Source organism: Chelonia mydas, chromosome 2 (genome assembly GCF_015237465.2).
Source record: "Chelonia mydas isolate rCheMyd1 chromosome 2, rCheMyd1.pri.v2, whole genome shotgun sequence".
Classification (NCBI taxonomy): Eukaryota; Metazoa; Chordata; order Testudines; family Cheloniidae; genus Chelonia; species Chelonia mydas.
Genome location: NC_057850.1, coordinates 57,153,651 through 57,175,828, shown reverse-complemented (window position 1 = coordinate 57,175,828; position 22,178 = coordinate 57,153,651). Strand labels below are relative to the sequence as shown.

The following is a 22,178-nucleotide window of genomic DNA, read 5'->3' as shown; positions in this document are numbered from 1 at the left end:
TTTCTGTTACCTCCTTCTGCTTCCATTAGTTGTAAGAACAGTTTTCTGGAGAGACTACAAACTGAACAGTTCTCTAAGTAAACAGAATCATGTTGAAAAGGATCAGCAAACAAAGGCAAGGTTAATCCTTTTTATTTATAACTTCTCATTTGTCTTTCGAGAAACAGATGAGTAATATTTATGATGGACACTTGCCTCCAACATTATTTTTGTAGGTGTTGTAGATTTCTTTTACGCGTCTGTAACGGAAGGCCAATTTTCTCATCCAGTCCACTCCTCCACGCACACCCGTTGCTAGGCATAAATTAGCGCTGGTGGCTGCTGCAGGAAAGCCGTCTGTTCCGAAGTTATAGGTGCTATTTAGAGTGAAGAAAACTCCCAGATTAACAAAATATGATGAACCAAAATTAACGGTCAGGTATACTAGTGACATTGATGGAGTTTCAAAGGCATAAATGAAGGCAGAACTTGGCCCAATATATGTTTCATGGTATTTTACCATTTTTCCAGGAAAATAACTCGCAAAACCCAATATATTATCTTGGTCGGTTCTGACTTACCTTAAGTCTTGGCCGTTGTCATCTGAAGACACATCATCTATATGAACCTGGTCGCATTCCTAAGATGACAGATTTTTCCTTATTAATTATTATTAGGCTAAATTAAAAAAACAAAAAAACAAAAGGCTTAAAGATCTGCTCATCGGGGGCTTTTTTTGATTGGGTAAATCAGTAGATGGCAGTCTTGTTAAATCAACAATTTTACCCATTTTTTATGTTCCATTCATAGAAAAAAGTGCACTGTCATTAACTACTACTACTATTATATGGCTTTCTGAAAACACATTTTTGTATTTAGAAAGGAAAGTGGTTAAAAACAATTAGTGTATGTGTTCCATAAATGTTCTTGTACCCTTTCAGGTACCTTAAAACATCATGCTGCTCAAAGCTGATTGAGTCAGTGCATAAGTATAACTGAAACCAGACATTTTGGTAAATGTAACATATTAGAAAAATTAAACCCGATGCTAACCGCCAATGAAATTATGACCTCTGATTGCTGTTGAGCCACACACCAACATAGCCCGAGGCCAATGTTTCAGAGGAGTGCAGACAAAAAAATCTGTTCCTAGTTTGCCATTCATTTGAGAGTTGTGAGCTTCTCTTTCTCTTTGGTTTTAGTGTATGAAAGCAGCATGCAAAGATGAAAAAAAATCTAAATAGAAATAGCCAAGTCAAATGACCTTTCTTCAGTCCCTTGTACATAAACTTTAATACAATACATTTATAATTAGCTTTATCTCAGTAAATTACAAAGTAATATAGTACGTGTTGTTCGCCATTAAAAGGCAGTGGAACATGAATTACTATTAACAATTTGACATTTGGCAGGTAAATAAGCAAACCTCTAGCATTGTAATTCAAACTGAATCCAGTATATAAAACAGTATGTCCCAAATATTTCAATAATGCTCTCTTTTCCCGCCTAACATGAAGCCCCGTAACAAAGATGATACATCTGATGTGCTCAAACACTGGAATTGTGTATTTTTGTGTTACTGCTTCCCTCTGAACAAATTTTTCTCTCTCCATGGATTTGTGAGGGATGGAAGGAAGATAGAAGTGGAAAGAAACTCAAACCAGCTGTTCCCTAACAGAATTAAAATCATGACCCTCAACCCCTGTTCTAAAACATCTATTCTCCAGCCAGTCTTCTCCCAGCAAGCAGCAAGCTCCAAGGAGGAAAAGACTTTGACCCTGTAACCTTCTCCTCCTCTCCTGAGGTCAACAACCTCAGATAAGAAAAAAGGAAAAGAAAGTCTATCTGGCCTCACATGATGGCTGTGACTTTTTAAAGTAAAACAAAACAAAAACAAAACAAAAATAGGTTGCTATCTGAGGACACAGTTTAGAAAATTTCTAAAGCTATTTAGGAAAATGATATTTACTCTATAACTATTCTATATATTTGTAAAGTGACAAGAATTTCGTTGCACCTTTGTATTTGACTTAATAGTAGTTTAGCTAAAAGAGAAATAAAAATGAACCATGATGTGAGAGGCAGAACTATATTTGCTCAGAGTTAGCCATCATCCAAGGCATTGCCTGCTTTGGCAGATACAATGGATTTGACACACAGTCAAAGCCAAAACTAAAACTACACATTTGATGCTAGAAAGGCTTGAAAATCAACTTGGCTGATACAAGTAGAAAATTTCTTGGCCATGTGACATCAACTCCAGTAGAATCTAAATTTTCGTTTCAAAAACAAGTTTCTAGTCTGTATAGGTGTGACAATAATCATTCATATGTGAGCTGCAGATGTAAATTAATGCAGTGTCATCATTCTGAGTCTACACACAACATGCTTTCATGCCTCTACTGCTCAGAGGGATTTTTCCAAGCTGCTGCAGGAGAGTGACACATGAATCTTCTGTTTTCCATGCAGCTATTCAGAAACCTGTTTGCAGCAGTGAAATGGACAAGAATCCAGTCAATTTCATTCTATCAAAGCCTGGGAGAGCAATGAATTGCAGCTGGAGCTTGTCACCGGAGAGGAAGGCTCAAACAGACTATGGGAAGGAGACACACCACTTGCAATGGCCACCAAGCTAAGGGAAGCAGCGGAGACCCATCCCATCACACTGGAGAGGCTGCAGGAGGGGTAGAGTAGTGGAAACCTCCCAACTCACCCAGGCACCGGAAACTCTTGGACAGTAGATGGGAATAGTGAAAGAAAGAATGCTCCTTGTTCCTTGCTAACAGCCAGAGACGGTCTAGGGAACTACAAAGTAGACAGGACCCCCACTTGTCAGAGGTGGATACAAAAGACAGGATCTAGGGACAGCATCCTAGTAGGCATCACAAGCACCTTCTCCTTTCCCAGCAGCTGGGATTGAGGTAGTTGCCTGCTCACCTGGATGGGTTGATAAAAAGGACTTTGACCCTGTAATCTTCTCCTCCCCTCCTGAGCTCAACAGCAGATAGGATAAATTAAAATAGGAGATTGAAAGAGAGAGATTGACTGATTTTGCAGAGATAAGTGGGGGGGAAAAGTAGAGACAGAAAATATATTGGAAGAGGCAGAGAACACAAAGTAGAGAATGAGAAGAAAAATAGAAAACACTTGGAAAACTACAAAAAGAAAGATATTCTATGATCTGTTATAGGAAATAAAAAGAAAAAGGTGAAGTCAGGATGGGAAAGAAGGTAAAACAAAAGCAAGGGAGGCAAATTATAATTTAGAAAGGATTAAATAGAAAATTGACAATATGTTACAGTTAAACAGAGGTCAAAAACAGTATGCAACAGTTTTGTTCCTTTTAAATGCTGGACTATGGCTTTGGGGCTAAGTATGGTTTGAGACAGGGTGGCTCAGCTATTTTTCACTCTGTTTAGCTGACTAAGAGTTTGGGCTAGTGGGTGTTGGGTAAATTTTTCAAGCCCTGGACACCAGACGGAAAAATGCTTTTCTTTAACTCATTTAGCAGGAAATCTTTTTGCAGAAGCCAATTATCTCTTGACTGTTAATTAATCTAGTCTGCCTATTCTTCTGGAATATCCTGTGTTTGTTTTCACCTGCTTGCTTTGTCTGGGGCTTTTTGTCCCCAAGCAGAGGCAGCTACTTGAAGCTTTGTTTGGTATCTTTGTTAGCTATAATTCTCAACAAATGTCAGGTCTTAACATTTTAAAACCATGGGTTACCAAAGAGATCTCATAGGGATTTGATTAAATGAAGTTTATGGAGTGACTGAGAGTGAGAGAATTTTCATTCTTTATCAGTACATTTTTGCAAAGGTCTCTTTCAATGAAAACACAAAGACTTTCAGAAAATCCTAAAGCACTTCTAAAAAAGCGTCCTCAGAAGAGGGAAACAACTTTTTATAAACACACCTTTTAAAAGTTTTAAGAAAGCTATGAATAACATCTTTCCCGTACCTCTCTTATAGATGTATCAGGCCACTGAATCACACACATATAAAGTTTAAAAGTTTTCATACTGTAAATAAAGTATATGATAAATTATATCCAGGCATTGCTTTTATTCTCCCTCTCATGCCTTTAGCATATGTAGGTTTACAACTTTGTGAAAAATTTATAAGTCCCGTCAGAAACACAGTATTCATGCTGAACTTAGAATAAATGTATATGACTTATTCATATATGTATTTTGTTATATTAGAATCAGCAGATACCATCTCTGCATTAAAAGTGCTAGATTCTACTGGAGATGGGCAGGATGGGTCAACGCGCTAAGCAGTAAAAGTACCTGGTGAATTATGCTGAAAAAAGGCTGTTTTTTACTCCGAAATGTGTTGACCTTGTAATTTCAGCACATCCAGTTGGAAATCCTCATCAGGGACTGCAAGTGGTGACATGTTTGCATCCCGTTTTGGGATTCTGATCATACAACCCGAGATGTTACTCTGCAGAGCAAGAATGATCACTGGGAGGGAAAATGCATTCAGTATTGTCTGGGGCCCAAATTTTAAAAAGCACCTAAGTGATTTAGGAGTCTGAGTCCCATTTTTCAGTGACTTATGCACTGAACAGCTTAAATCTCATTGATTTTGAATGAAATTTAGGCTTCCAAGCGACTCAGACACTTGAAAATGGGACTGAGGCTACTAAGTCACTTATGCACATTTGAAAATTTTACCCTTGGTGCACGTGTACCTTCTATTGATGAGGAGAAAACACTGGCTACGTAGTCATGGAGGCTGCTACCTTATCATTTATTGGGCACTGTCAGCGTACTCAGCTCTATACACACAGATCAAGTCAGCCGCCAACCCTAAAAGGACAATTCAATTCCGAACCATGTTGCATAGCTACAGTCTGGAAGCAGTGCAGGTTTTGTTCTTGGTTTTTATAAATCTTTGGGGAAAGGCCACTGAAAGGCTTCATGGAGGAAGTGAGCTTTAAAGAGGATTTCAAGGCAGAGAGGGAGGGAATTCTCAGCACACCGAGGAGCCTGCAGGAAAGCATGAAGCCAAAGCAGAAGGATGCAAAAGAGGCTTCTAGGAGGGAGACCTGGGAGAAAGGAGTCAGCGATGGGAAGGGGGAGGACTGTGCTAGCTCTTTGGAGTACAGATAGCAGGCAGGTAGCGCTTTGCAGAGCCATAACGGTGAGAACAAGAAGCTTGAACTTGCTGTGGAAGGGGATGGGAGGCTAATGAAGCCATTTTAAAACAGCAGTGAGAAATATCATTTTAGCAGCTGCATTTTGGGCCTGACAAGTGATTTAAATGGGCCTTGGATGAGATCAGAAAGGCGAGATGAAATGCAGCAAAGCCAGAAAGAAGGGATGAATAGAGGAGTCCAGCATAGTCTTCCAAAGCACAAAGAGCTCAAGTCCTCTCTCTCCTCCATTCCCAAAGCGTTTGCTAACTCCCTATTGCAACCTTTTCTCCCTTTTTTGCTCTTGCACAGTGGCGAAATGTGAATTCCCCAGACCCATCATTCACAACACTTAAAAGCCTGCCCAGCCTGCATAGGTATTTCCTTCTGGATCTAGCCCCTTAAAGTAACTTAGAATCTGAACATAGCTTCATACACAAAATTTTAAGTTACGGCATAAATGGTCTGCAAATATTTACATTATTCTGCTCAACTCACCACCCCAGGGCATGCTTGTGCCATAATTATATAAAAGTATGCCTTACTATTCAACTTACTTTAGCAAAATTAATAAAAAAGAAATTAAGGCCATTGCAAAGGTTCATCTTATCTGTGCCAGTAGTAATTGCCAAGTGCAGTGATGTAATAACTAGCATGCGGATCCTCTGTATTTCTGTGCTACAAAACTAAAAAAAACCAAAAAGCCACAGCAATAATCTTTGAATAAAAAGCGAGTATAAGATGGCTTTGGACAAGTTTGCACGTTATGAAAAGGGAGAATATGAATAATGATATGAACATATCCTCAAGAGGATGCAGAAGCATTACAGCCCCAAATCTGCTGATTATAGCCAAAATGCACTTCCACGTTTGCTTAATCTTCCTAATTTACCGTGAGAAAACTAACACCATGCTGTCAACTAATTGTTTCAATACCTTGCTTTACAAAGTAAAATGAGAAAGGGGTGGGGGGGGAAATCCCTTCAGAGCAAGCTATTTTCATTTAGCCTTTACATCAGTGTGTCCATTGAGACTAGCTGGAAGCTAGCCAACTCACAGGAAATGATCCTTGGGATTCTCTGTTCACCTCATATCTGTCATTACGCAATTATATCCACTGCTTCATTCTCCCTACTGAACAGTAGAGAAATTTGGTCATGTACATGTGAGAACAGATCTGGCATAGGAAGTTAAAAGTCACAATCCTTTATAAACGTGATCTACATAAAAATCCTCAACTAAAAAAAATCCTTGAAGTTTAGACTATTGTGCTTAGGGGTTTTTGTTTTGTTTTGTTTTTAGCCAGCGCCATCTTTTAGTGTGTCTGTTCCAGACATCACAAGTATGCCCTTTCTACATGGATATCTGCCACACCAGATGTACATCACCCTGTAAACCTGCCCAAGCAACTCTGTTCTCCTTTAGGAAACTTGAATTGTACAGGGTGCTTTACAAGATGACATCTGCTTGACTGACAGATGTGTGTACAGTACTAGAGCTGGTTCATGTGTGTGGTATGTGTTTACAAACCTACTGATTCCTCTTTAAAATAAATAGTGTTCCTATGGCTCTTTATGATTAAAACTTAGAAAAATAATAGCAGAAATCTTGCCATTTGTTAATTCTGGTAGTTAAATTTTATATAAAAAATTGATTTCTCATTTGGTATAAAGATCATGAAACATCTCATTTACAGAAACAGTTCAGTACATCTATATTTGTACACAATATTAAACATCTGCCAATGCAATAAATATTTACCTTCTGTACAATGCTATTCTTCTGTACTTGCTAAATATACAACAAAAACCTGCATTAGCTTTCAATCAGAGGTAATAAAAGCTAAAGTGCTGCTCTGAACTGCCTAACCCATCATCATGGAATTCCTGTTAACATACAACATAAATCCATGTGAAAAAGCAGGGACTACGGTTCGCAGGTTCACAATACTGGCACTCAATTGGCAGAACCTGTCATCCCTGTCTAGTCTGCACTTTGTGACCCTACCATTTTCTCTGCTTTCCCACCACAATTATTCTGTGCTGAAGAAAAAAGGTGCGGATTACCTGTAGGTCAGGCACAGGATATGAAAAACAAAGAGAGCTCTTGAAATCCACTTCATTCCATTTGACAATTTGTGGATGAACAGTCAAGGAATTAAAACAGACCTTGACGAGTTTTAAAATACTCCCATTTTACTTAACTGATAGAAAGAAACTATACAGCTTATATTCACATAAAAATGCATTCTTAAATGCCCATTAAGTAACAGGTCTAGACAAAGGAATAAATCAGTGACTAAACAGACACCAAGGGATTGAAAATTGTATTTCAAACCCCAAGGGCTGGAAACTGAAATTATTTAGTGAGCTGATTTTTCCCCAACAGCATGTAAGGAACATTTTACTACTTTGCAAGTCTAACCCCTCCAATCCCTGTCAGGAATCACACTGGATCATGTTTTGTTCTCACTTGTCAGCGTGTAAATAAGAACACACTTTTGTGCACTGATTGAAGTGACACACACTAAAATGGTATTTTAGTGAATTTTAATTAATCACTAATATTTTATTCTTATTTACACAAATGGGGGGATAGATCCTCAAGGTGTAAATGATCATAGATCCATCGACTTCAACTGAGCTATGACAGCCTACCCAAGTTGAGGATCTAGCCCAGGAGTAGCCAATAGGCGGAATGGGAGCCAAATCCAGACTGCCAGATGCTTTTGAATGGACTGAAAAAACTTTTTATTTAGTTATTATTTTGTATTTTCTCTGGAGTCTGGACCTTGACCAAGAAATCTGGACCTTGACAAAAATAACTGATTACTCCCGATAACCCCAGGAGATTCTAATATGAATGACCAAATCCTAGTCTCCTTGTTCACATGACCAGTTCCATTCATATTAGAGTATTCACAACATGAACAGGAGCCTCATCTGCAATCTTTACCCATGGGAGTAGTCCCACTAAAAATCAATAGTCTAGATTTTCAATTCAGTTACGCTCATATAAATCCAGAAGAACACCACTGATATCAGAATCTGATCTAATGGGGCTACATGTATGAATATGTGTACATACTGGCACTGGGTTCTGTGCGCAAAGTTAAACTGCTGACAATTTCATCCTGTCTACCTGTTTTGCTAGTTTTTTTACCTCTACACTGGAGTAGGTGTAGATATTTTCAGAATTGAAATTCTAGTTTTATATATATATTTTTACCACTTTTAAAATATACCCGATATACTGAAATCTTTCTAATATTGAAAGGGGAGGCTGAAAATATAAAGCATCCTGGTATACCACAGTAAGTGTACTGGAGCAAACGACAATAACCACAAGTACAGTTACAAAATCCAAAGGCCCCCAGCTTCCCTCAAAGACTATAGTTTTAGAATTAGGGTTCTTATTCTGAGAGTACATCACACCATACCAGATTTGTTCATCATATTGCAAAACTGGGATCTAGAAGGTGGTGAGATGATTTAATAATTGTTTAGAATTTGATGTAGTTGTTTTCTTTCTGCATTTCCCCAATGTATGTCATTACATAGGGAAGATGGGAAATATTTTAGAATTGCAATCCAAATTTTTGCTAGAAGTCTGCCAAACTGACTAGTTATTTCACACAGAATATACTTTTAGGAAAACTGTAGTTCTCCTGACAAATCTGCTATATGACTGACAAAATACCACTCAGGTGGATCTGTTTAAACGATTCTTCCTTCCTGGAAAGCACAGTATTAAGTTTAAAGTGTCAGATTCACCCTACTTTAAAATCTCAGCACTTCACACTGTAAATACCTTCTTTATGACATGATTCATGCTATATGTGGATACACTTTTGTTGAAAAATCAAATCTGTGACTAATGAAAATCGGGGGAAATAAAAAAATTGCAACATTTAAAAGAAAGGAAGAAAATCGATGAACATGGCTAATATTTCAAAATTTATTTCATGGCAAATCTATAAGAGCCAACTAAAACGAAGGTACATTTTTAAGCACATACAATTTTTAGTGACATTATATTCTCAGAATTGTTTGGATACTTTACACTTACAAATCTTTGCAATACGATGAAGTTGCTGTATTTTCTATAGAAGCTTGAAAATTAAATATCTTTCTTGGAAGAGGAAAGGATTCTAGTGGTTAAATAGCACAGAAGACACTGGTTCTGTTTCAGCTGTGTGCCCCCTCCGGCAAATCACTTAACCTGTCTCTATGCCTCACTTTCCTCATTGCTAGGACAGATATTTATTCTGCTTATAACATGTCCTGGATGAAAACTAATCCAATTGGCTAATGAGTCTTTCTTCCAATGTAATTATCTCCTAATGTACACAAACATTGGGATTAAAAAACCTTTTCACCAACCTATCACTAAGCATATCTAAATCTGCCACATTTTGAGCAGCATGAACTTCTCCATAAAATCCTTTCCTTTTTTCCTCCTCCTCCCCTTTCTTTAGCTCTCCAGATGACACAGGGCAGATGTTGACCCCAATTACCCTTCTCAGCAGCAGTAGCTGGGTATCAAAGGAGATGCTGCTGCTGAGCTGAGTGGAGCAGGAATGGTAGCTATTTTTTGGAAGGTTTGCTAATGTCAATTAGCTGAGGGGGGCGGGTGGCTACTCCTTTTATGCCCATTACTGCCACAGTCCCACTTAATAATCTGGAAAGAGCAAGAGGCAAAAGGGTGGTTAACACATAGTATTTTAAACTACTACTCCAATGGCTCCTGCTTTCTCCAGCTGAAAGGGGTGTGTGTGCGCGTGTGTAAAATCTACTCCCTCCAGCTGATTTGCTAGGGAAAGGTAGGTGGAGACTTAACCTTTGCTTCCTCTACCTAATATGGAAGGACACATAATAGGAAACAAACAGAAGCCAATCCCTGATTTCTCCAATCCAGTGTTTCTTAACCATTGGTCCGTGGACCGGCAACAGTCCCTGAGATCTCCCTGATAGTTTAGGAAGGCAGCAAGCCAATCCTTGGTACCAAAAAGGTTGAGAAACACTGATCTAGTCCATTTCTGGCTAACATTTTGCTTAACCCCAGTTGAACTCTCTGCTTGAGCAAATTAATGGATTTATCCTCTCCTATCTTTTCATCAATAAGATATAAGTGCAACAACATGTTCTAGGGTGAGCATTCATCAGCCAACGTCAGATGTGTTAAGGCTTTCAGCTAAGATATTGCCTGATGAATGCACACTTTAGTTTTATTGCTTATTTATCTATATCACAAAGGGGTTGTGCAGCTTAATTCAATGTTCACGATGTGCATGAGATCCTGAGATACTAAACAAGTACAAAATATTAATGTTACACCTATCTGTCAAGATATTTTTAATGCACACATCACTTGAGTATCTGGGCACTAACAAATGGTTACATTTGCAGACAGGCAGTTTGAAAACTGTATTATCCATCTACTCCCTTGTATATGCAATGAGGGGAGATTCCCTCCCCCATTTCTCATCCCTTCTATTTCCCTTTCCGTCCTTCTTCCCTCTTCTTCAGGGAGGAGAAATTGAGCTGTTCTTGGATTGTTATTGAGGGAAACCAACTGCAGACAGATGGGTTTTGTAGCTCAGTTTGTACATGCTGAGATCCATCGTCACTGTGATACTCAGCAAAAGGGAGTTCCACAACAATGGGCCAGCTGCTGAGAAGGCACGGTCTCCTACTCCTACAGGTCTTAATCTAGCTGTGTCAATGATGACCAGAACTGTTGAGTGTCTGGAAGGTGAGGATTAGGTTCTTAAAAAGGATCTGATGGCCTATTGCAGCATGGGGAACAGTGAGATGACGTGTTCTCAGAAGGCTTTGTTATTCAAAAGGTGGCCCACGACGTGTAGGGCTATCTGAAGTTTTGTCATGGTATTCACCGTTATTTCCATATAGGGAATCTGGCAGCGATCAAGCCTGGACACGCTAAACACTTGACTTACTGTGGCTGGGTCCTTGTTTGACAGGAAGAGGTGTAGCCTCTGTAAGCTATTATTTGAAGCTTAGCTGAAAAATGATAAAAGGCATTTTTGACGACTGATGCGAATTCTGGGGCAATGCAGAGTCCAGAATGACACCGACTCCATAGATGATGACTGGGGACTGGGTGGGGAAATGTCCTCACACAATTTAGAGTGAAGTTACAGTCTGGCCATATAGCGTCCTCCTTTTCCTATCAGCATTCCCTGTGTCTTTTTCAGGGACTAAGTTTAGCCAGTTGTCTTTCATCCATCTGCTTTCTGATGGGTCTGAAAATCCATGTTAAAAATCCAGAATCTCCTTCAGCAGTTTTACGTACAAGTTGACTTAGATGGGAGACAGGATTCAGCATTGTGGCCCAAAGACAGGCATACATTTCAAAGTAGATCATTCTGTTCACCCACTCCTGCCAGTTCTCTCTGGAAGTCAGCCACATCTCACGATCAACAGTGTAAAACACTGCTGACAGACCCAGCAACATGACCATGGCTGATGGCCCCATGTCCATGGCTAAATGGAGATCATTTAGCAAAAATCTGAAAGCACACGACGAGCCAGATTGTTTACCTCTTCAGTTTTTGATATTACCAGGCTTTATCAATCAAATCACCTGTGCAAATGATTGCATTCTGAGATGATTATCAGAGGTCAACAGTTTTATCTGTATTTCCTTTTTTGAAAGTCATTTTCAAACAAAAAATCTTTTTAGTATCTGGAGCAATAATGGGGCAATTTCCAGACATTTTGAAGTATGACATTTAGAATATATGTAAGAATGTTTATGTTGCCTTCTGGCTTCAGAGAATATCAGGCTCATTGGATCTATGAGAAAAATACTGAATGTGGCCTCATCTCAGTCAGTATTTAATTCTCAGACCAACAAATCTTGATATTTGCTTTAAGAGTAGTCCATGTCCACTGACTACCAAGATTGTCCTTTCCAATTTGACAAACATTTTTTTCCTGCAACTATAATTTTTTCTTGAAATTGACAACTCTGTTGATTTACGTCTCTGTTAATGTAGCCACTTTAGTGATCTCATCATAGCAAAGGAAATATGCAGCACACGTTCACCCCACCATGCTACGTGGGCATTTTTAAAGCTCTGGGAGAAATCTGCAAGTTTAATGTTTTTTTTTACAGAGACACAAGAAAAAAAGAGAATCCAGCACATGTCTGCCTCACAAAGAGAAAGTATTATTGGTTTTGGTGGGGTTTTTTTTTTTTTTTTGCTTTCTTTAGAGTCAAATGAGTGACTGGAAACCATAAGACTTAAATTCTCCGTTTGGCTCTGCCACAGACTGCTGTGCAATCTCAGACAAATCACTTAACTTCTAAGTGCCTCCATTTCTCCTGAAAACAGGAGATAACACCAACCTTACAGAGGTGTGATTGTTTATATAGCACTTTGTTTATACAGCACTTTGAAATTTTTAGATATGTGTGCCACATAAGTGCAATATATTATCATGTTGGATAACATTCACCAAATTAAAACAATTTTAGAGTACTGTAGAGTAAGCTAAGAATCAGGCTTCCACTACTTAAACAGTGTCCTTTTCATTAAAAAATTACAAATATATTAAGCAGTTTAGAGAACATGTAATGAGGTAACTTTAAAAAAAAACATTTAAAAGGGTCAAATTCTGCCCTATTTCAGACTTCTGCAATGTCATGGACTATAGCTGGTTTGTACAGATGTAAATCAGAGCAGTATTTGACTTAGTGGGCCAGATTCTGATCTCAGGTGCACTGGTGTAAATCTGGAGTAACTTTATTGATTTCAATGGAGTTACTCCATATTTTGCACCAACACAACTGAGATCAAAATCTAGCTCCACAGTCTAAAAGCCTTACTCACTTTACAACACCCACCAAAAACCAAAACAAGAACAAAAAAACGATCGTAACTTAGAATATAAGTAATTTGTGAAAGCTTAGGCAGATCGCATACTCCTAGGAACAAATCTCTGATTTACTGCTGTCCCCATTTCTTCCTCTCCGATGGGTTTGCCCATCAATTTGTAAACATAATTTGTCACTTGCACCAGTCAGTGTTCTCTGTAATTTCTTTTGCCTTTCTTTTAGATCTGTTATTCCTGCTGAGACACTCTCCTAAAGAAGAATTTTTCACACTGACACCAACTGTAGTCTTGCTGTGAATAACCACATTCCCATAAAAATTATTCCCTTTACTGCAAAGCTGAAGCCAGACCACTGGAATAATAGTCAACCCAGGAAACCTTTTATCTTTTCCTTGAATCACTTATTTTAACGCTTCTATTTGAGGATTTACGTTAGTAAATATTAAACAGTCTCCTTTGCAGGCTTTTTATTAACTGTCTTTGAGTAAATTAATTAACATTTCTGTGGCTGGTAAAAGTGTTCAAAATAATTTGTCTTTTAAAATTATTTTTAAAAGATCAGAATGAATTAGACCAAACAGCCTAAGAAAAAAATGTTGAATGTTAACTTTCAGATGCTTTCCCAATATCTAAAATAAAACACTGGTATTGTTGCCAAATGCTAGTTTTGATAATAAACTAAAAAAAATCCCTTAGTATCAATTTATACTCTCAATATTTTTGTATATTTGCTTGTGCTACAAGCCCATTTTATTTCGAATTGGGATTAACTGCTACAAAATACACAGTTTTATAGTTTCAAAAACATATCTTCCTCTCCTGTTGTGCTTTATGATAGTAGGATCTTAGGATCCTTTTGTTACCAAATGGTCACTTTGATACCAAAACACTGTAGATTTAGACTCAGAGAAAGTCAATAATCTCATTACTCAATATACCTTGACAATGCAGGAGCCAGATGATATAGGGATTTAAAAAAAATATTATTGTTCTTGTAGAGTACAATGGAATTAGAAAACCCATTTTTATAAAACAAAATCAGGCGAATGCCTTTACTGTCTTGTCCTTTTTGTGCAGCTTGTTGGCTTCTGTTGTAGGTGGTTACAGCTTAAATCTCCTCTAATCATGCTGTCAAATGAGTGTAACCCCTGTTACAATCAATGGAAGTTCTGCATGTGTAAATACAGCTGTATTGGGACCCAATACTTATTCTCACTCACACACACACACACACACACACACAGAGGAAAAAGGGCCAATGAGAGCTATGTTTTCATTCCAGTGGAATCCTCTCTCAGTACTTACCACAATTAAAAATATTTGGAAATGCTGTAATCAAATATTCTTTAAATACACAATACTACTGGACCAATATATGTATGTTCCATGCTGTATAGAGGCTAAGGGGCTATTCTGTCCTTATGCATTTGTTCTTACTAGCAATGGGAGTTACACAGATGAATGGGGAAAAAAGAAGAGACCCTAGACTGGCTGAAATGGTCTTTTCTAGAGTTCTGTAAGGAGCTTGTGTTTAGATTTACCTGATTTCTCCTCTCTCGTGGCAATAAAGTTTCAGCTGAGTTTAGTGTTGATGGTCAGGGGGTCAGTAATTTGATGTCACGAGTATTTAATAGTTGAAGTCTTTTATATGTGCATAGTTGTCAATGTACTGTTTAGCACTGCACTGAGGAAAAATCTGTCTCAAATCTGTACTGTTTTAACTATCCAAGAAGCTTAAATACATAAACAAACACTTCATCAAGAGTCTCTCTTCTTACTTCTTCTCTAAACTGTTCTTAAAAATACAGCTTAGACACTTATGTTTCAAACTGCACATTGAGATACTTTCAGCTCACTTCAAAATAACCCAGCAGATTTGTTAGCCTCTTTCATTTCATTTAAGGAAGGAGATAGAGAAACTTATAAAATGAAAACAGAAAATTATCTGGAGCAAAATTATACTTTAAAACCTAGAATATAAAGTGAGACTCTAAAACATCAAGGGAATCAGTTTTTTTCTTTCTTTTAATGTTTTGTCAGACCATTGAACTGGATGAAATTCAGGTAGAGGCTTTAATGTGACCACACGGAAACAGTAGAAACCTCTTGAGACCCTGGACCTTAAACACATTTTGGGAAGTCTGAGTTAGAGCACTCCTCTTGCACTTTTCAAAGAAAATGTGTGGAAGGCACATCTTAATTTTGTCCCCTTGGAAGTAAAATTTGGACATACTTCCTGCAAAAGAAACACCACAAGTTTTTTTTTTTTAAACAGTGTATTTATTTCCAAATTAATGAATTTCTGTAGATTTGTCACAATTGGGTACTTCAGTCCAAACTACAATGTGGCCCTCAGGATGCCAGACGTACATGGGGAATGTTTGAAATTTGGCTTTAAAAACCAAACAAAAAAAACATGTTAAAAGGGTGACAGCAATCGATTCATAGATTCATTCATAGATTCCAAGGCCAGAAGGGACCATTATGATCATCTAGTCTGACTTCCTGTATAACACAGGCCACATAACTTCCCCAAAATAATTCCTAGAGCAGATCTTTAAGAAAAACTTCCAATCTTGATTTAAACACTGTCAGTGATGGAGAATCCACCACAGCCCCGATAAATAGTTCCAATGGTGAATTACTTTCACTTAACAATTTATGCCTTATTTCATCTCAGTTTGTCGAACTTCAACTTCCAGCCATTGGATTGTGTTGTACCTTTCTCTGTTCCCCACGTAGATATTTATAAACTGTAATCAATTCATCCCTTAACCTTCTCTTTGTTAAGCTACACAGATTGAGCTCTTTGGGTATGTTTACACAGAGATAAAAGACCTGCAGCACAGCCATGGCTGACCTGGGTCATCTGACTCGGGCTCACACTCATGGGGCTGAAAATTACTGTGTAGACAGTTGGGCGTGATCTGGAACCTGAGCTCTGAGACCTTCCACCCTTGCACAGCAATTTTTCCACCTGGACCCCAAGTCCCCATGAGCCCAAAACAGCTGAGCTGGGCCAGCCAGAGGTTTATTTAATCCCCGTGTAGATTGTACCATTTGAGTCTATCACTAAGGCAAGTTTTCTAATCCTTTAATCATTCTTGTGGCTTTTCTCATGCCCCCGTGAGGGAGAAGTCCAGACAATTGGCACTGTTCTCTGTGGTGATCAGATCTATTGCTGGCTCCTGGAAAGTGAAGCATCAATAGGGTTACTCCACAGTGATGACACCAAATCTACAACCTCATGACTTCCTGTCAGAGACGGCATTACTGAACGCCTCGTTTGTTCACACAGAGCATCATGGATGTATTGTCCTTCAAGATCTGCACTTGATCTTCCACAAAGTTCTGCGGAACAGGGAGGGAACGCTATAGAAGCCAGCCAGATGGCCCTGAGCTCTAGGATGTTCATATATAATTTCAAATTGTCCTGGAACAAGGTCCCTTTTATCTGCAGATGGCTTAGGTGGGCACCCTAAACTGGCACTGAGGCGTCCATGACAAGTGTTGTCAGGAAGAGGGGCAGAGAAAGGAACCCTTGATTGCTTGGGTACAACCACCAAGTAAGTTCTCATAGAACATGGGTTGGGACAGTGACTCTTGCAGTGTTTGGACAGGAAATACACCAACCTACGCCATAGATGTAAGGGTTGCAGGTGAAGTCTGGCAAAGGAATCACGTACGTACACACTGCCATTGCTCACTATTCCCAGACATGTATGCATCACTGAATTCAATTGCAGGTTATTTGACACTGACTGGAGAGATAAAAATCTGCCTTCCAGGAGGTAGGCTCTTGCCAATCAAGAATCAATCAGGGTTCCTATGAACTTTGTTGTCTGTGATGGTGAGAGATGATTTTTTTTTAGTCCAAAAGAAGTCCAAGTTGGGTGAAGAGGGAATACATAATCTATGGCTATTGTGGTCTCTTGCTGGGACCTGCCTCTGATCAGCCAGTCATCCGGGTACAGGTAGTTATGAATTCTCTGTTTCCTCAAATGTGCATTTTGTGAATACTCTTACTAACATGGAGAGTTCGAATGGCAGTCCCTTGTACTGGTAAAGTTGGACTCTACTGTGAAGCAGGTACTTCCTGTGGGAAGGGTGGATACCTATATAGAAGTATGCATCCTGCAAGCTGAAAGTCACAAACCAGTCTTCAGCTTGGAGAGATGAAATGATGGAGGCAAGCAATACCATCCTGAATCTGAGGTGGGGCATGTGTTTGTTCAGTGTCTTCAGGCCTAGGATAGGATGAAGACCCCCTTTCTTCTTGTGAATGAGGAATACTAGGAGTAAAAGCCACGTCCCCTGAATTCTGATGGCACGTCCACTACGATTCCTAAGCAAGGTAGCCACTTCTGCTTAGAAGCAGCTCTCATGAGAAGACTGATGTGAAATGGGCTGGGTGGAAGGAAAAACATGGAATTGGATGGGGTAGTCGTGGGCGATAACCACTAGCACCCATCTGTCTGATACTATGACAGACCACGTCTGATGGAATGGTATAAGGCAGCTTTCAAAGATCTTGCTCTTTGGACTGGCTTTGTTGTGGATCATAAGAAAGGCCATACTGGGTCAGACCAAAGGTCCATCTAGTCCAGTATCCTGTCTTCTGACAGTGGCCAGAGCCAGGTGCCCCAGAGGGAATGAACAGAACAGGTAATCATCAAGTGATCCATCCCCTGTCACTCATTCCCAGCTTCTGGCAACAGCGGCTAGGGACACCATACCTGCCTAATAGCCTGGCTAATAGCCATTGATGGACCTATCCTCTATGAATTTATCTAGTTCTTTTTTGAACCCTGTTATGGTCTTGGCCTTCACCATATCCTCTGGCAAGGAGTTCCACAGGTTGACTGTGTGTCGTGTGAAGAAATACTTCCTTTTATTTGTTTTAAACCTGCTATTAATTTCATTTCATGCCCCCTAGTTCTTGTGTTATGAGAAGTAGTAAACAACACTTCCTTATTCACTTTCTCCACACCAGTCATGATTTTATAGACTTCAATCATATCTCTCCTTAGCCGTCTCTTTTCCAAGCTGAAAAGTCCCAGTCTTATTAATCTCTCCTCATATGGAAGCAGTTCCATGCCCTTAATAAGTTTTATTGCCCTTTTCTGAACCTGTTCCAATTCCAGTATATCTTTTTTGAGATGGGACAACCACATCTGCACACAGTATTCAAGATGTGGGCATACCATGGATTTATATAGAGGCAACATGATATTTTCTGTCCTATTATCTGTCCCTTTCTTAATGATTCCCAGCATTCTGTTCACTTTTTTGACTGCCACTGCACATTGAGTGGATCCTGATAGTTCTGTCAATTTCCTGGGGTGCTGTGAAGGAAAGGTACATTGCTGAAAGGAAGAAGACTAGCAACTCCAGTTATACCTAGTTATTTTCTTGGCATGACAAATCAGGCTGTCTGGTGTGATAAGATGTCTGGGGCTAAGCACAGTGTGGATTGCAGAATGGGGCAGGACAGTTGATTCCTAGGAAATGCACACTGATAAGGAATCTTTAAGGAATAAAAAGCACCACTGGCTCAATGAATAATTCCATGTCTTCAGTTGTGGTTTGTACTTCCCTGGGAATCCCCAGTGCTTGAAGCCATGTTGTTCTGTGCATAGTCTCTTTAATGACCATAGATCTGGCTGTGGTCTCAGAAACATTCATTATGGTCTATAAAGCCAACTTGGACACTAATTGGCTTTTGTTATTTATATGTCTGAGCTCTTTCTTGTTCTCACTTGGGAGCTTTGATAGGAAGGGTGTCACTCTATTCAAGGTCAAAAAGACATATCTGGACAAACGGGTCTGGCAGTTTGCCTCTTGCAAACTCCTATAAACTCTATTAGTTGTGAAGATGTCAGAGCAAATTTCTCCTGGTTGAAAGGAGGTGGAGGAGTAGGATTTCTTCTCAAATAGATTGTAATTTTTTGGGTCCTCGTCCTTTGAAGTGCTTCTGTTCAATTTGGATTTCTCCTGCACCTCTGAGATGACGAAACAGTCCAGTTTGGAATGGAGTAGATCTAGGCTAAACCTTTTTGAGGGACCTTGCTTTTCTACCCTTTTTGCAACTGGTGGTGTGACATTACACTCCATATTCTTTATGAAATTATGCTTATGATAGGGATATGACATAACTGAGATACACTACAAAAGTTTTTTCTCCTGCTGATAATAGCTCATCTTAACTAATTAGCCTCTCACAGTTTGTATGGCAACTTCCAACTTATCTGTATGTACACATATTTCTTCTTACTATATGTTCCATTCTATGCATCCGATGAAGTAGGCTGTAGCCCATGAAAGCTTATGCTCTAATAAATTTGTTAGTCTCTAAGGTGCCACAAGTACTCCTGTTCTTTTTGAGGATATAGACTAACAAGGCTGCTACTCTGAAACCTGACTTTATGGAAGATGGCTCATGGAAGATATCATTGGAAAGGTTATGATTTACTGAATGTGATTATCCAATTTGTATGCATGTATCATTTCTGTACCTAAAGTTAGGAATATGGACTATAACAATTACAACTAGGCGTATATTGGGAAGACACCCACCAGATGACAGGCCAACAGATTTGATGAACCATTAGGAAGGAACAACAAGACTGTGAAGATACTAGTCTCTCCCCTCCTGGGAGGTGTCCGGGGAGGTAACTGAGACACTACTAGGTCAGGTGGTCTTGTCACCTGATACTAAACATTATCTGGGACTTCTTGTAGCTTTCCCCTAAAAGGGAAGGGGAGTCAAGTTTGGGAAACAAAGGATTCCCGCTTTATGTAAATCTTATTTAAGAGTGGGGAGGGAGGCAAACAGGACTCCTTTCCATGGCCTGGCTGCCCACGAAGAAAGACTGCTAAAGACACCTGAAGGGAAGGCAAGGGGGAGTCCAGACTGAGACAGGGGTCCAGTCTGAAAAGGAATATAACTGGAACTGTAAGCTACAGAAATTTTGCAACCTGCTTAAAATAACATTTAGGGTAAGAAATTGCATTTTGTAACCTGTTTTTTAAGTATATTGAGCCTAGCTTGCGTATTTTGCTTTATCTGATGAGTAATTTGCTTTGTTCTGTCTGTTATCTCTTATATTCACTTAAAATTCACCTTTAATAGTTAATAAACTTATTTCTTGTTTATAATATAACGCCGTTTGTACAATTCATAATTTGGGGGGCGGGGAGGGGTAAGAGGCTGTGCATACCTTCCTCCACATTGAGGCTGGAGGCAGGTTTCATAATATACCTTTGGGTCTGCACTCCAAGGAAGGTGGACACCTGAGTGCTGGGACAAGTCCCTTAAACTGCGTCTTCACAGAACTCATCTCAGTGTCTGTGTCATTCTGCAGTTGGGTGTGGCCCTGCCTGTGTGTGTGTGCTGGAGAAGGCTTAATGGCCTGGCTCAGCAAGACAGGTAAAAAGGGTGTACAGGCTGGCATAACAGGTGGGCTCAGTGGTATCTCAGCACATCAGGTGGCATTCTAAGTGGGGCAACCCATCACGGGTGGTATTATGGCTGACATTTGCCACAGAGCCTTAGCAGGGTCAATCACCCCTGGCCAAAATGTTCAGTAACTTATGGGATCTTTCTTGTATGATGGATGCCTTTCTCTACAATCCTCAGAAGACCTGAAATGACTTAAAGTATCTGGCTCTGGGGCTGTAAGAAGCTGGTTTGTCTGGTACCAGAGAACGAAACTAAGCATCTACTTGGTAAATGGAACTTTCTTGGACTTTTAATGGGATTAGTGTGTCATAGGAAGGGCAGGGCATGAATCTGCCATGCTGAGGTGTCCGATAAAGGGGAGGGCTGTACATGGAGGTGGGAGTGTCTGACAATCCAAATTCAGTCCAAACAGGTTAACATCATTCATGGCAGTTCTTTAGAGATGAAACGGATGAGTTCTGAAGAAGCTTTGAAGATTTTGCCAGAGCTAAAGCCTAGCAGGTTGGACACTCGCTCGGTTCCATCTTGCTGCCACAAATGGCAAGAGGGAACTGAAGCAGAGTTGCAGCCGCCCCGCACTTTATGCCTTCATACAGGAGCATGAGAAGACTCAGGGTGCACGTGTGGTCCCTGCTAGACACTATTACTCACAAGGCTCTGATCTTGTGTGCATGATGCACATGAGCTTCTACAGTGGTATCCACACTGACACATGCTCAAAGAAGAAAGTGTGTTGTCACTGCCCAGCCAAAGGCACGAAATACTGGTAATTTTGTGAGGGAAAACCTGTTCAAATTCACAAGGTCTAGATAAATTTATAAGAACTGAAAATGTTGCTAAAATTGTGATTGTAGAGAACTTTCATTCAGTTACCAGGAAATGTTTTTATTTCTTATGAGCGAGACCCTCACTCCATTGAAGTCAATGGCAAAATTCATACTGATGTCAAATGGGCCAGGATTTCACTCTATAAATTGTATTTTAATGAAATTGCAACTTTTAACCTTTTCCAGAAAAAAGTATTTTGTCTTTTCTACCTATCACATGGTAGCAGTGGCAATGAAAAAAAGGGAAATCTTTCATCACTTTCTGTTGTAATAGTCTCTTTGTTGTGGTGTTTTTTGTTTGTTTTTTTGCAGCAGTCAGGCCTTCTGACTGTATTAATTACAGAATAGCTAAAATCAGTTTCAACTAGACTGAGGGCTCAAAGCATGCTGGGAAAACAATGTTACAGTAATAACAAATTCTTGACATTAAATGCCTTTTCTCAGGCTTGTGGAATAACTATTGGAAAACAACACACAGTTTAGTCAGTGAAGCATACTTAAGATTTTATAAAGAATAAAGAGCACCTTATCATTGCATATCAGTTAATCCAAGTTGCTATATCTGAGTAAAATCCACCAAGTAAACAAATACAAATTATTAGGTATATTAGAAAGGTTTACAGAATTATAGACTGCGGAGGGGAGGAGTAAAGTGGGGCCAAATGCAGCCCATAAATATTTTACAATGTGGCTCTGATCTGTCCTCTGTTTTAACATGGGGAATGTGGAGACTCCACGACCCAGCGTCCAATCTGGCATCTTGACTGTCCACTTGGAACTCAGTGGCATACTGTAAACTAATACTGATAGGGCGGAATTTCCAAAAGCAATCAACATTGGTCTACCTCTGTCCCACTGAAGTCAATGGTAAAACTCCCATTACCTGCAAATGGAGCAGAATTAAATC

The 22,178-nt window shown here is 39.4% G+C and overlaps 1 protein-coding gene across 7 annotated transcripts in view; it reads right to left on the bottom strand.

Moving 5' to 3' along the window:
• The window catches only part of EYA1 (EYA transcriptional coactivator and phosphatase 1), a 221,901-nt gene that overhangs the window by 24,113 nt on the left and 175,610 nt on the right, over nucleotides 1-22,178 (bottom strand). For all 7 annotated transcript variants that reach the window (XM_043539493.1, XM_043539496.1, XM_043539494.1 and 4 more), the window contains 2 exons: nucleotides 561-619; nucleotides 196-356 (listed from right to left, as the gene is read on the bottom strand). In XM_043539493.1, the coding sequence (XP_043395428.1) occupies nucleotides 196-356; nucleotides 561-619 (220 nt within the window). The remainder of the gene's footprint in view (nucleotides 1-195; nucleotides 357-560; nucleotides 620-22,178) is intronic.